The sequence below is a fragment of the Micromys minutus genome (assembly GCF_963924665.1).
Source record: "Micromys minutus genome assembly, chromosome: 6".
Classification (NCBI taxonomy): domain Eukaryota; kingdom Metazoa; phylum Chordata; class Mammalia; order Rodentia; family Muridae; genus Micromys; species Micromys minutus.
The window spans coordinates 73,018,977-73,032,770 of NC_137975.1; the positions used below are offsets into that span (position 1 = coordinate 73,018,977).

The 13,794-nt window shown below is 40.2% G+C and overlaps 1 protein-coding gene across 1 annotated transcript; it reads left to right on the forward strand.

Annotated features, from left to right (window-relative positions):
- Positions 1 to 9,978: 9,978 nt before the first annotated feature.
- On the forward strand, positions 9,979 to 10,977 carry LOC308422051 (putative vomeronasal receptor-like protein 4; the record flags this gene model as incomplete). Its single annotated transcript, XM_080918522.1, has 1 exon — positions 9,979 to 10,977. The coding sequence occupies one exon, from the start codon at positions 9,979 to 9,981 to the stop codon at positions 10,975 to 10,977; it is 999 nt and encodes a 332-aa protein (XP_080774648.1).
- Positions 10,978 to 13,794: the final 2,817 nt, after the last annotated feature.

A 13,794-nucleotide genomic window follows, 5' to 3' on the forward strand; every position in this document is an offset into this window, starting at 1 on the left:
TAACCTTCAATAGATATGTCTTTGATAGACTCTAAAATCTCCCAGATAAGCTGAATTAACATATCCACGTTCTTTGTTCTCATTTCCTGGGTAAAATGAATGCTCCTGAAATCCCAGTGCACACTACAGTTACACCGAAGTCACCATGTGTGCACTACCTCCGTGGAATTACTCCACCTGAGGCAACCTTGTACCTGTGAGCAACAGCTCACCTACTCCCCACCTCCCTGTCCAAGAGAAACACAATTCTGCTCTTTACTTCTTTGTCCTCAGTGGGTCAGAGATGTGGCTACAGTTTTTTTTTTCCTCAGAAAATTCTAGAAATGTTTGTGAAAGCATGGTTTACCTGGAAATGATATCTCTGAACTTTCCACCTGTTCTGGCTGTCACCTTGGCATGGTCCAGGCTGTCACCATCAGTCCTAGGACCACCCACTGGAGAAAGCACCAACACAGACTACATGACAATGTAGTCATGCCTACCTATTTCTATTTTGGATCTTGATGAGCTCCAGATCTCTCTATTATATCACAGCACCCAGTAGCATGATTGGATAGATCTAGAGTTGCAATGTATTATGGGTATTGTACTATGCTACTGTTACTGTTATGTAGTTTCTATTCAGTAGGACTATAATTTATCAAAGCTGCTCAAAGAACAACAGTCTCCCAGAGAAACGTGAAACTGCCACGTGAAGGTGGGTAAAGAAAGGATATTTAAAGGTAAAAACACAGGAAGAACTTTAGCTTCTCCATACTCAAGCTAAGAACTCTTCTGTTCAGCCATGTTTATGTAGTCAAGGAGACCTCAGAATAGTCCTCGAATGGCTGCATAAGCAGGCTACAGAAGCCAAACAGCAGTTGGTTATGTGATAACAAGTACATGCTTACAGCTGCAAATTTGAGGGGAAGGACGAGGCCACTTAGGATACTGGGAACTTACCTTGTAGGAACCAGGTCAGAGACAAACTAATGGGTATCATGATGGATGTGCAGCATAAAATGGAGTCCCCTTAGTCATCACATGACTATCTAGGGGGTCTTGATTGAGTTCATTTTCTCTGCCTGTTAAAACACTAACAGTCAGGGAAAAAATATCAGACATGGAAGATAGAAATAGACAGAATGATGAAAGGCTTTTGTTTGGGATGAGCACCCACACAGTGAGTCAGACACAGACAACACAGAGAAGAACCCTCTGCAAAGAAAAGGGGGACTTAGGAAGCCAAAGACAAGTTTCTGCTTGAGGGTCAGAGTCTTGGCGAGTTTCTCCTGCCCTAATTTCAGCTTCTTTTATTTGAATGAAGGCAGGGAGGCAGATAGGCCCACAACTGTAGTGTAAACATGTCCTAATCCAGCCCTGAGCTTGTAAGACCAGTTCATAGGCAGAAGGTCCTCCTGGCAGGAGAAAAAGCCTGCCAGCTCTTAGAGATTCCGTCTCTGAACTGAACAATTGCTTTCTCTGTTATCTATTTACTGGCCCTCATCTGTCTTTCCATCAGGGACCAAACTTCCTGTCCTCAGTGTCATCCTCACAGTGAGGTGAGGGTTTTCTCTCCCCTCTCATTTTCAACCTTTCACCTTCCCCTCAACCTGTGCCCTCCTTCTCCATCCCTCTCTCTTTGTGACACGGTCTTTCAGAGTCTCATGGGTTTGCACATTGGTCAATGGTACTGAGTAGTGGTTCATATGAAGGGCGATGGCTCTCTTCCTGTACAGACGTCCCCTGTGTGTCCTCTACCTTCACAGCTGTGCAAACATCCCATTCAGACGTAAGAGCTGCGCAGTGTTCTCACTCTCACACCTGTTTCCTCATCTTCTTATCAAGTTTCACTGCATCCTCCCACATGGGTTCTAACCACTCACCATTAAATCATCCTCCTACATGGGTTCTAACCACTCACCATGGCTGTCCCCTTTTGTAATGCTCCTCCATTTTGGTCAAACTGACAATTCCTATATTCCAGTTCTAGAAATAGAGTAGATTATTTTTCTATACTCTTGTGTACCTTTTCTATGGACTCTCAGTAATTACTAACAATGCTTCACCCTAGCAACAGCCAGTTGAAACAACAACAACATAAAAAAAAAAGACAAGAAGAAAGCAAGGAAGGAAGTCAGGAAGGAAAGAAGAAAGGAAGAAAGAAAGAAAGAAAGAAAGAAAGCTTTTCAATTTCTTTCTTACCTCTCTTTCTGTGAAAAATCTAAGAAGGGTTTTTAGATTTTTCTATGGGTCTGATCTTTCGTCAGAGCCCCTGCATGCTGCTGTCTGTGCCTAGTGTTAAAAATGTTTCTAATGAACATCTAACCCTGAAAAAATAATCTACCTTAATGTCATCCTTAAACTCTTAAACCTAAAATATCTCACCACCTCCACACATGCTTCTTCTTCTTCTTCTTTTTTTTACAACTTTATTTGAAAAAAAAAGATATATGTATAGATTTTTAAAAGCTTTTTGGCATAAAACCATATGAATATATTTTTGTCAGTACTTGCTTTTTTTTTTAAAGGTTTGATAGTATGCCTTGAAATCTTACTAGTTACAATGAGCATAAAGTACATGTAAAACAAAATGTAACATGGAAATAGTCAAAGTTTTCTTGGTGTGTAAAGATTAAACATAATGATTTTTAAATAAAAAAATTGCCACAAGGCTATCTTCTTAGCTCTTGAGGTATTAATGATTTAAGGTCCAGGTGTACCCCACTCTGAGAGGGTGCTATACACTTATTTTTTTTCTAAGAAGGACTGAGGCTTCCACTTTTTGGACTTTTTTTTTTTTTGAGCTTCATATGGTCAGTGAGTTGTTTCTTGGGTATTCAGAGCGCACATGCTTCTATAACACTTAATGTTAGAATATTTCTAAACCTCTGTCCTCAGCCCCTTTGTCTTGTTCAGCAGAAATTTCAGCATTGATAAAATATGAGGGGCACATTAACAGATGCATCAGTTACTCTTTATACCCAGGAACTTGGCGAACTAAAAGTATACACAGAGCAAATTACAGTCCCTAATGTTCCAACCTATCAAGTCATTAAGTTAATCAAGGCTTTTAAAAATAGCTTTGCACTGTTATTAGTTTTTTATAATTGATCCTAGACAATCCCTGCTCAAGGGTCTACAAAAATCAAATACCCACTTCCCTCTCTACATCATGTGGCTGTGGGTCTCTTGCTTACTTGGGAAAGAGACTGGAGACGACCCCATTGTCAGGAAGCTAGACATAAATAAATAAAGAATTACCATAAATAAATAAACAAATAAAGAACAACTAATGATCACCTACATTTATATCCCTTCAATGCACTTCCATGGTTATCAGGACAAGGAAGTTCCCAGCACCTCCTGTTTGTCATGGGCTGTCCCAGGAGCCATGAGCTTGAGACCAACAGGGACAGAGGTGTCAGGATGTAACTGTCCTGGCAGGAGAGCAGGTGTTCTAAAGAGAGACATTGTCCCCTGCTCTTCACAGTCAGAGTATTGATACAATAAATGCAAAGATTAACATTTGCCCAGGAGTCAGTCCCACCCCTGAGGAAGAGAAAGGCTGAAGCCCTGGCACTGTGAGGGGAAGAAATTGCCTCCCGAGAGGCTTCACACAGTTCTGATGACACATGCACCTTTCCTGGATACCCCTTCTTTATAAAATTGTAACCTTGCTACAGAGAAGTGGGGAGAGGAAGAGTCTTTCTCCCCCCCCTCCAGTTTTGTCAAACCGTAAATAAACCCACTCGCTTTGTCAGTTTGTTTCTTAATTTCCTTAGGGAAGCAGTGGCTTTAGTGAAATCTTTTGAAGTTTTTCATGTGTGCATAGGTTTTAAATGTGTGTGTAGGTTTTGAATGTGTGTGTGTGTGTGTGTTTTCCGGTAGGTGGGCACATGTGTATTTGAGGTCGTGCACATGTGCATTTGTGTTTATCTGCATGTATAAGACTTAATTGGACATCTTCCACAATAGTGAGGCAGAATCTTTCAGCCAGATACAGCACAGCAAAATGGCTAATCTCACTACCAAACTTGCACAGTAGCATATCTCTGCCTTCTGAGGCTGGAACTACAGTGAAGTGGCCACACCACCAGGCATTTACGTGAGGTCACGTTCACACTTGGAAGCAAAGCACTTAAACCACAGAGCCATCTCTCCAGCCAGGGTTTATTCATATTAAGTGCCACTTTTTTTTCTTCAAGGGAATGTCCTTTATATGAGGTCAACTTTTGGGACAAATAGGAGGTTACCAGGGACCCTTCAGTATGTTTGCTGTCTGCAGGAGGTCAGTTTTCTCTATAGACCTCTTCCTGAATAGAAGCTACATAAAGGTCTCTCTTTCTAGTTTTAAGCTGTTTTGTTTTTCTTTATATTTCAAAGAGAAAGACGTTTAGTTTTCTAGACAAAGTAACAAAAATAGCAGAACAAATTGCTTCTTTTTAGAATGGAGATAATTATTTTATTTTAAAATTTATTTTTCTTTATTACATTTTATTATTTAAATCAATTTTAAATTTAAATGTATTTTGCTTATATTCTCCTCATCCAAGTCCTTCTATATTGTTTTTCCCCTCTGGCCCACTCAACTGCCAGTTCTTTCTCAGAAAACAGAACCCCAATGAACCAATTGCAAAAACCCAAACCAAGAAAACAAAATAAAAACACATTAAAAAACCCCACCAAATTGTGATAAAATAACATGCCCACACACAAACGCACATACAAACACACTCACACACCTGTAGAATCCATTATATACTTGAACATGATACCTGTCCTGGAGTGGTTGATATACCAAGTGTTATTCTGAAAGAAAATTGATTTTCCCTCTCCCAGCAGGTATACGTGACAGTTCAGATGTTAACCTTCACCCCAGTGGCAAGATTTTCATTCATTCATTTATTCATTCATTCATTCATTCATTCATTCAAAAATATGGAAAAATAAAATATACTATTATAAAACAAAACCACCACATCCATGTTGAACAAGACAAACAGAAGAAAAAGAGTCAAAGAGAAGATACTGGAATCAGAGATCCACGATTTTCCCACTAAGGAACCTCATAAAACCACTAAAGTGGAATTCATAATATATGTACTCAGAGGACCTGGTGCAGACTTGAGCAGTTTCTGTGCATCCTGCGTCATGGTGGGTTCAGGTGAGCTGTGCTCATTTCGTTTAAAGAGCCTCACTTCCTTGGTGTCCTCCATCACCTCTGGCTCTAATACTCTTTTCACATACTCAGGGCTCCCTGAGCTCTGAGGGAGGTATTTAATGAGGACATCCTATTTAGGGCTAAATGCATCAGGGTCTCACTCTCTGCTTAATGCCTGGCCATGGGACTTTATGAACACAGTAAACTATCATTAGGAGTCATCTTATCATTTTCTTTTAATCCCATTTTTAGAATTATTAAGCTCTACCCTTGGTCCCTGGGATGTCTAGTCTCAGGTTCTTGTTTACTTAAGCAGTGTTGGGTATGGGTTCCGTTTTGTGAAATGGGCCTTAAGTCAAATCAGCTATTTGTTGGTTACTCCCAAAGCTTTGTGCTACCATTGCCCTAGCCTATCTTGCAGACTGTACACCATTATAAATTAAAACAGAGAGGCAAAGGCTCTATTTAGCCACCAACTTAACATCTTGAAGTTCAATGAGTTCTGTAGGTGTTGTGTTCTGCAAGGAGGCCTTGTTTTCAGTTTCTGGAGCAACCTATAGTCTTGGGAACACTGTGGGATATTTGGTTATTTCCATCAGGCCTTTTGTACCAAACAGTCCGATTTTTAAATTCTTATCTACTACATAAATAATTTAGTTTACCTCCACTCAGAGTTTCTCTTTCAATAGAGGGTATGAAAATCCTGGCTTCCTCAAAACTTACATTTCATTTGTAGCTGAAGCATTTCTTCCTTCCTTCCTTTCTTCCTTCCTTCCTTCCTTCCTTCCTTCCTTCCTTCCTTCCTTCCTTCCTTTCTTTCTGTTTTAAATTGTTTTTTATTACCAGCCTTATAATTTTAGGACTCTAAAGGATGTCTCCTTCAAAGCCTGTAGCATTTTCTATATAACAGCATGCTTTAATGCTAGAAGCATTTGCAGTTTTGTTTGGCATAAAACTATATGAATATATTTTTGTCAGTACTTGACTTTTTAAAGGTTTGATTGTATGCACTGAAATCTTACTAGATACAATAAGCATAAAGCATACGTAAAACAAAACGTAACATGAAAATAGTCAAAGTAAGGATGTCAGGGACACACTCATATTTCTAGTCCCATAGATACTTAGGCTGCAGGTTTGAGACAAACAATTACAGCCAAACCCTTTATTACCAAGGATACAGGTAGTGCAATTTCTTTGGTCTGTGTTTGGGACATGTACAGGATCCCAGGATTCTGAGAATCATTTATTATATTTCTGTCTAGTAAAGCATTTAAGAAAGAGAAGAAAGTGACTTGGTCTGTATGTCAGAATCCAGTGCCCTGCCAGGTAGCAGGCTGCCACTTAGGCTTATCTACCAGTCAGAAGATGCAGGAAGCTCGGGGCCTGAAAACAGGAGGTCCTCTGGAGATGCAGGAAGCTTGGGGCACAGAATTTGGTTAGAGGTTCATTTTCTCACCCCACATCCTTCCTCTCAAGATAATTAAACACTAATTAAGCCGGAAATAACTTCTGAGCAAAACAGATGCTGTAACTGTGGGAGAGAGGGAAGCTGTACTTCAGGGACTGAGGCCCTGCAGTGACCTTCCTTCCCCCCTGACACTGTGACAACATGAAACCTGAAGTCTTCAGACCTGATGGCAGCCAAGAGCCCCACAGGTCCAGACAGTACAAATATGACCTGGCAAGTGTCACCTTCCCAGAGCTGCCCCAGAGCCTGACTGCACCACAGAGGTCCAGGTGAGAACACGGAGGTAAGATCTTCATCCCCTCAGCTGTGTCATGGAGAGATGCATTACAACTGAAGTCTCTCTCTGACTAAGACAGGGAGGAGTTGAGAGACTGTGTGAGCCTCGGGTCCTCCACTTTCCTTCTGACCCTGACAAGGCTGGTCTCTGGGACCAGAAAGATCAAAGGAAATGAGTTCCTGGAGATACAGAAATGGGACAGACATGCTGAGGGATTGCTATTCATTCTCAGACTGGTGTCAAGACAGAGCTCTGGGTGGGTCTTTGCCTAAGGTTATCTTTTTAAAAAGGAATGAATAAGATACAGAAGATTTTCAAAAATCTATAAAAATTGAGACAATAATAACCCACTCAGGTAATGTCAGCACTAGAGAGTCTAAGGGAAGTTAATTATCTTCAAGGCTATTTTGGTTTACACAGGGATACTGTTGCTCAAAAATAACGAAAAAACAAACAAACCAACAAACAAAAGCAAACTCTCTTCTTTTTTTGCCTCCATGTTTGTCAGCGTTGAACCTTAACAGTGTGACTAGGGTTTATAAAGTTTGTATTTTTCTCTGGATGCATTTTCACTTTTGAAGTATTGGTACATGTTTTCTTTTACAATAGTTTTATAACTCCTAAATGGAAGGTTTTCCTTCTATATCCATCCTTAAAAATCTCTCAGTGCTATCATATGATATTTATTATACATACCTATATCAACTTCAGTCATTGTATGCCTGGTGGCCATGTGGAAGTATAAACCATTAAGTGTAACACTTACTGTTACCATGTTGAGAATTCCTGCTATAAAGGCTGTGAACCTGAAAGGGCTCATGTTAACTTTATCCCAGTGCTAAGCAGTAAAGAGAAAAACTCTGTTTTGTTTTTGTTCATTTGTTTTTTTCAACAACAACAACATAACAGTTTGGATGGATATAACCTGCCTAAGGCGCTTAGAGGTTAGACTCATCATGAGATCATTTATCTATTTACACAAAGTTTATTCTGTCTTTTAAATTAGTTTTACATAGCATTTCCCCAGATAATGTTGGAGATGTGTTTCCCGTACCTCCCGCTACAGTCCACGTCAGTGAGACAGGAACCACTTAATAGAAGATCAGAATCTGGTGTCAAAATAGGAAGAGAGGACTAGAAAAGTAGGACCAGGAAAGCAAGCATTAAACAAACAGAAAATGTCAATAGTTTTGATGAGGATTTGGGGTGAATTGATATCAGAGATTGTGATAGATTCTAATCTTTGACTGAACACTTAACATTTATTGTAAATATATTAATGAATGCTGATGAGCTCTTAATTATTGCTATTAACTGTTGCTATTAATGTCTGAAGCATATCTCATTATGTGCAGATATGTAGGATGGTACTGTGATTTCTAGGACACACTGATACACGTGATAATTACTTCTTTGTCAGAGGAACAGTTGAAAGGCAGCAATTGACATTTTTAAAGTCAGGAAGCCACCTGGACCCAAACCTGAGCACAAAGCTAAGTTCATGCAGATCATGTGTGAGATCATCAGGACGTAAACATTTAAAGCAGGGAGGAGACTAGGGGACAGAGACATTCGTGTGCTCTGAATACACAAACCCATGGAGGCATGGACACATCCAGATTCCTCCTGTTCTAGAAAAGATGTCCACAGATTACCACAAATTCCTGAGAAATGAGAACTTAGTTCTGAACATGAAGAGAAACATCCTGCAGAGGTCTAATTCCTGGAATCAGCTTGGGCTGATGTAGGACAAAGCAGCTGCCTGACAAGCAGGTTGGACAAGAAACAGGAGGAGAAGCGGGCTGTAAAGCAAACTGATGTAACTGCTGCTCACAATGCCCCACGGAGGCAAATGCCACCATGTCCTCTTAGATGGGAGGGTCCCTGCTCACAACTGTGTACCCCAACCTACTGTGCTTTATGCAGCCGTATTGAGAACCATAACTGCTAAATTGAACTCATCCCATGACAGTGCCTAACACCTCATGAATCCTGTCTCCCAGCTACTTAATCATCATCTTCTAGCCCAGAGCTGTTTCTTGCTCCCTTAGATGTCCTGATCACTTGTTGGGGTCACAGATTCCCTGAAGCCAACCATGAGGATCACACCCTCTGCTACCCATTCTCCTAGGAAGCACCCTAAGGTTCAGTCAGACACCTTCACTTGCTGCAACCTGGCAATTGCATGAGTGTTTCATACAACAGTCTTTTTCAGGACATCTTTTGATGACTCTAACCACTGGGCCCTGTCTGGATATCGAGGTCAAACTTAAAAAAACAGTATTTAGTGAGCTCTTACATAGAGTGAAACCACAGAATGTTTATTATAAAAAACTTTTAAATAATAAGATGTAGAAATTGAAGTTATAAAGCTTTGAATTCAAACGACATAGAAATAGTTACACTAACCATTAAGAAGATAAGAGAGGAATATGAAATGAAGGAGGAGACAGTGCGGAAGGAAAGGTCTCCAGAGCTGAAAGATTCTGCAGGTGCTGAGCAGGGTCTCCCAGTGTCTGCGTGTGATGTGGGGAAGGCAGACAGGTCAGCATGAGCCTCGGCCTTTGGGAATTGGGTGGAGAAATGTGATGGAATAGAATAAGAAACAGAAGAAGAAATTTCACTTGGGGAAACTTGGTATTCAATTTAGCTGTGAGAGAGCTAACAAGGATAATCCATGCACGCAGACAGACAGACAGACAGACAGAAACACACACTCATACAGCCACCCCCCCACACACAAAGAGAGAGTGAGAGATAGAGAGACGGACAGACAGACAGGGGAAGAAGTAAAATTTTATATTGTACAACTAAAAAGATTTCTCCTTTAAAACTTTAGATTGGAATACCAGTTACCAAATCCACCTGTCAGAGCACACATAACATCCCAGAGTCTACAGGGAAAGGGGGAGTTTCAAGGGCCTCATCTGAAATAATACATGTGTCCACCACTGGCTCTTGCATGTCAAAATATGCTGTTATGCAAAATATACTGTTCGGATCCATGTCTACCATTACTGACACTTTCTTGAAGAAAAAAAAAACTTTACATCTTGGATACAAGTTTTTTTAACCTAGTAAGTAAAAATGTTTTTTCAGTTTATTAAGGAAACAATATTTCTCTTCATGACTATGATTGGCACCGTGGGGAATATTTATGTTTTTGGTGATTATTTGTTCAGTTTATTAGAAGGTGCTGAGAAGAAACCCATACAGCTTATTCTCATTCATTTGGCTTTTATAAACATCATACTCCTTCTTGCAAAAGGATTGCGAAAGACAATAGCAGCTTTTGCTCTGAGAAACTTTCTGGATGACATAGGCTGTAAGATCATTGTTTACCTGGAGAGGGTGTCCCGTGGCCTCTCCATCTGTACCACCAGTCTCCTCACTGTGGTCCAGGCCATCATCATCAGTCCCAGAGGATCTGGGTGGATCAGATTCAGGCCAAAGTCTGCATGGCACATCCTTCCATTCTTCTCATTCTTTTGGCTATTCAATGCTTTAATAAGTGTGAACCTGATCCATTCTATGAAAAGTACAGGTCTGAATATATCACAGCTCAGGAATGGAGACAACTATTGTTATTTTACACTAGAAAGTCAGGAAATAAAATGGATTTTTCTCCTTCTCATGGTCCTGAGAGATGCAGTGTTCCAGGGTGCCATGGGAGGGGCCAGTGGCTACATGATTTTTCTTCTCCACAATCACCACCAGCAGGTCCTCTACCTTCAGAACTCCAAGCTTCTCTACAGAACTCCCCCTGAGCTGAGAGCTGCCCAAAGCGTCCTCCTTCTGATGCTCTGTTTTGTTTTCTTCTACTGGACAGATTGTGCCTTTTCTCTTTTTCTAAGTCTCTCTTTAGGAGACTATTTGTTGATGGTAAATATCCATGAGTTTCTGACCCTTGGTTATGCGATTTTCAGCCCCCTTGTGCTGATTCACAGGGAAGGGCTTCTGGCTGAACGTTGGCACGATCAGTGGGAGACATTGAGAAAATGTGTCTCAGGCTGGAGAAATGGCCCAGAGGTTAATGGCATTGGCTGTTTTTCCAGAGAAAATGTACCTCATCCATCTGTTCAATAAAAAGAACTTCCATTTCTGTAATGTTGTGGATAAGAAATAAATCTCATACAGCAGCTTAATCATATATTTATTCTTAGACAATAATCTTGGTGACTTACAGCCTTGAACTACGGAAGATCTTAGCTAATTACAGTGATAAGAAATCTTATTCTTCATTTGGCCACTCTTTTGAAGCAACTTTGTCAACTTTTTAAAAATATTTGCATATATTCATTGTTTACGAAGCGCCTTCCTGCATTTATGACTGTGTAGCACATGTGTGCCTGAGGCTTGTGGAGTAGCCCATCAAATTCTCTCTTACTGAGTTACATGAGTGTTTCTCAGCTAAAATACAGTTCCTAGAAATTGAACCTTGGACATTTAGAAGCCAGCCAGTGCTCTTAATGACTGAGGTATCACTTCAGCCCTGAGAAACAAGCTTTAATCACAATCTGTAAAACTGGTTTTGTTACTACCATGACTGGGAGCATGAAAATGGATTCGGTAGATTTTTAAAATTCATAGTTTGCAAAAATTCCTTATTTGTACTGACATGGTTCTTGCTAAATGTTATTATCACGAGGCTACCTGGTGATTATTCAAAGTGTCTGTAAAGATTCATCTATATAGAGGACTTTATAGAATTGTGAAAGAATGATATGTACTGTAGAGTTAGTCAACAGAAGCCCAATGCACCGATCATAAAACGTAAATGCCTGGACACATCTCAATGCTATTATATCCAGGAGTGTTCTCTGTGGCATAGACTGGAGATATGGCATAAACTAGATAACATGCAGTAGGGTTTTATTTTATATCTGTCTCTAGTTCCATGTTGATTTTAAAATGAGCATTTGTCTTTTTTAAGATCAACCAATTAGTGTGATTGAAGCTAAGGAAGGCTTGTTTGAAGCTGACCTTTGTTAATGCCTGGGTACTTCTACACAGCGCCATCCAGTTCTGTATCACCAAAGAGCTGCAAAAGTATCTGTTTTCACATTCACTATAATAAATGGTTCATTGTTTAGTTTCTTAAATTAGGTTCATACAGTAAGATATTGACATGATTTTAAAAATCTAATGGATACATTCTGAAAAATATGTATTGATACAGTCACTGCACATGAAATTGTTGAATTGTCAGAAATACATTTATGATGTTAAAAAGACTTCCATGTCATACCTGACTGAAACCCCTATAACATTTTGGGTACATCATGGTTCTACTTTATTTTTTAAATGGCTGCTTGTAGACACAAAATATTTAAGTGACATGCATTGTATTATGCTTTGGCTTATTAATTAGCTTATTTTTCCAATAAGAAGATTTATTTTTTATTTATGAGTATGTGTCTGTGTGAGTATATGCTACCTTTGTAGACGTACCACATAAACCAGAAAAGGGCATGGGTCCTGGGTAACTAGAGCTATGGGCTACCATGAGCTCTATGATGTGGATGCTGGGTAAGGAAGCAGGGCTCTCTGCAAGAGGGGTGGGTCTTTTCACTGTCCCTCCACCTCCTAGTCTTTCTGATGTAAATGTGACTTGTCTGTAGGTAATGGCCATTGCTTATGATATTCTCATAGTTCTTATGTTAAAGCCATTTTCTAATTGTCTGACATAAAAAAATTAAACCCCTTCAATGTCAGTCTGTGTGATTTGTCTGTGCCTGTATGATTTGACTCTAAAGGGAATGATGTAAGAACATGGAAAGTGAGAGAAGAAAGATGTGTTTAACTGAGTGATGGAGCGTTTGGTCACTGTAAAGAATAGACAGGGCTGGAGAGATGACTCTGAGTAAAATCACCTGCAGACACCCAGTCATCCAATCTGTCTCTGAAGAAGAAAACGGACTCCCACATGCTGTCCTCTGACCTCCACGTGCATGCCGAGATGCACACACGGACACATGCTGGAACATAAAAAATAAACTTTACAGTTATTAAAAATAAGACAGAGATGTGTAATTATTGGTAGGACTTGCCAAGGGTGGCCTGGACTCTGAGTGGCATATAGAGCTGCTGTTTTGAATTTCTCTCTATGTGTTAGAGTAGATTGAACAGAACCAAAGTGTTGTTCAGAACATAGGTTAAAGTTTTAATACACGATGAAAATAGTTACAGATCTAGGTAAGTAAAGGAAAATAAAGGCAACCAGGAAATAAATTCAGTTATGCTGTTCACTCAGTTAACTCACATGAGATTTGGCAATCACAGGAGTATAAATGTCACCTTGAGCCTTATCATTTCTTTAGGATGGACACATTGCTTATCGCTAGGATTTTCTAGTGGGATATTATACTAAATGAAAAAGAGTCAGCTGCATTCAGCCAAATCTTTAGTAAATCACAGAATTTTACTAATGAGTAGAATCTAAATAAGGAAGGGAATAGAGCCTTCAGTCTAACCAGGCAGCCTACAACCCTCAGAAAACTCAGGGCTTGAGTCCCTCCTTGTCCTGGTATGGTCGGACTACTGGGTACTAGCCTTACGTTGTGAGTATGACTGGAGACTGTGTCAGAGGACTCCTTACTCGCTAGGAAGGGTCAGGGGATATTTGTATCCCAGGGAGACTGGCCTGTTTGATCCATGTGGTGGCATGTTATTAAATGGGTCAATAACATGGAGGGTGCTTCATTTGCATACTCAGCATCAGCAGGGGACAGGGGAACAAACCTTGGGGGTCTTATAGAAAAGAAAGTCCAGGGTGCTCCGTAGGTCAGACAAACAAGCACCAGCCCTTGTAGGCTTGGAGATACATGAGCTTATTAGTTGCTACCAGAAAGGTCCATGGCTGGGGAAGCCTGTCTGCTGGAGTCTGTTGGTGCCAGAGCAAGG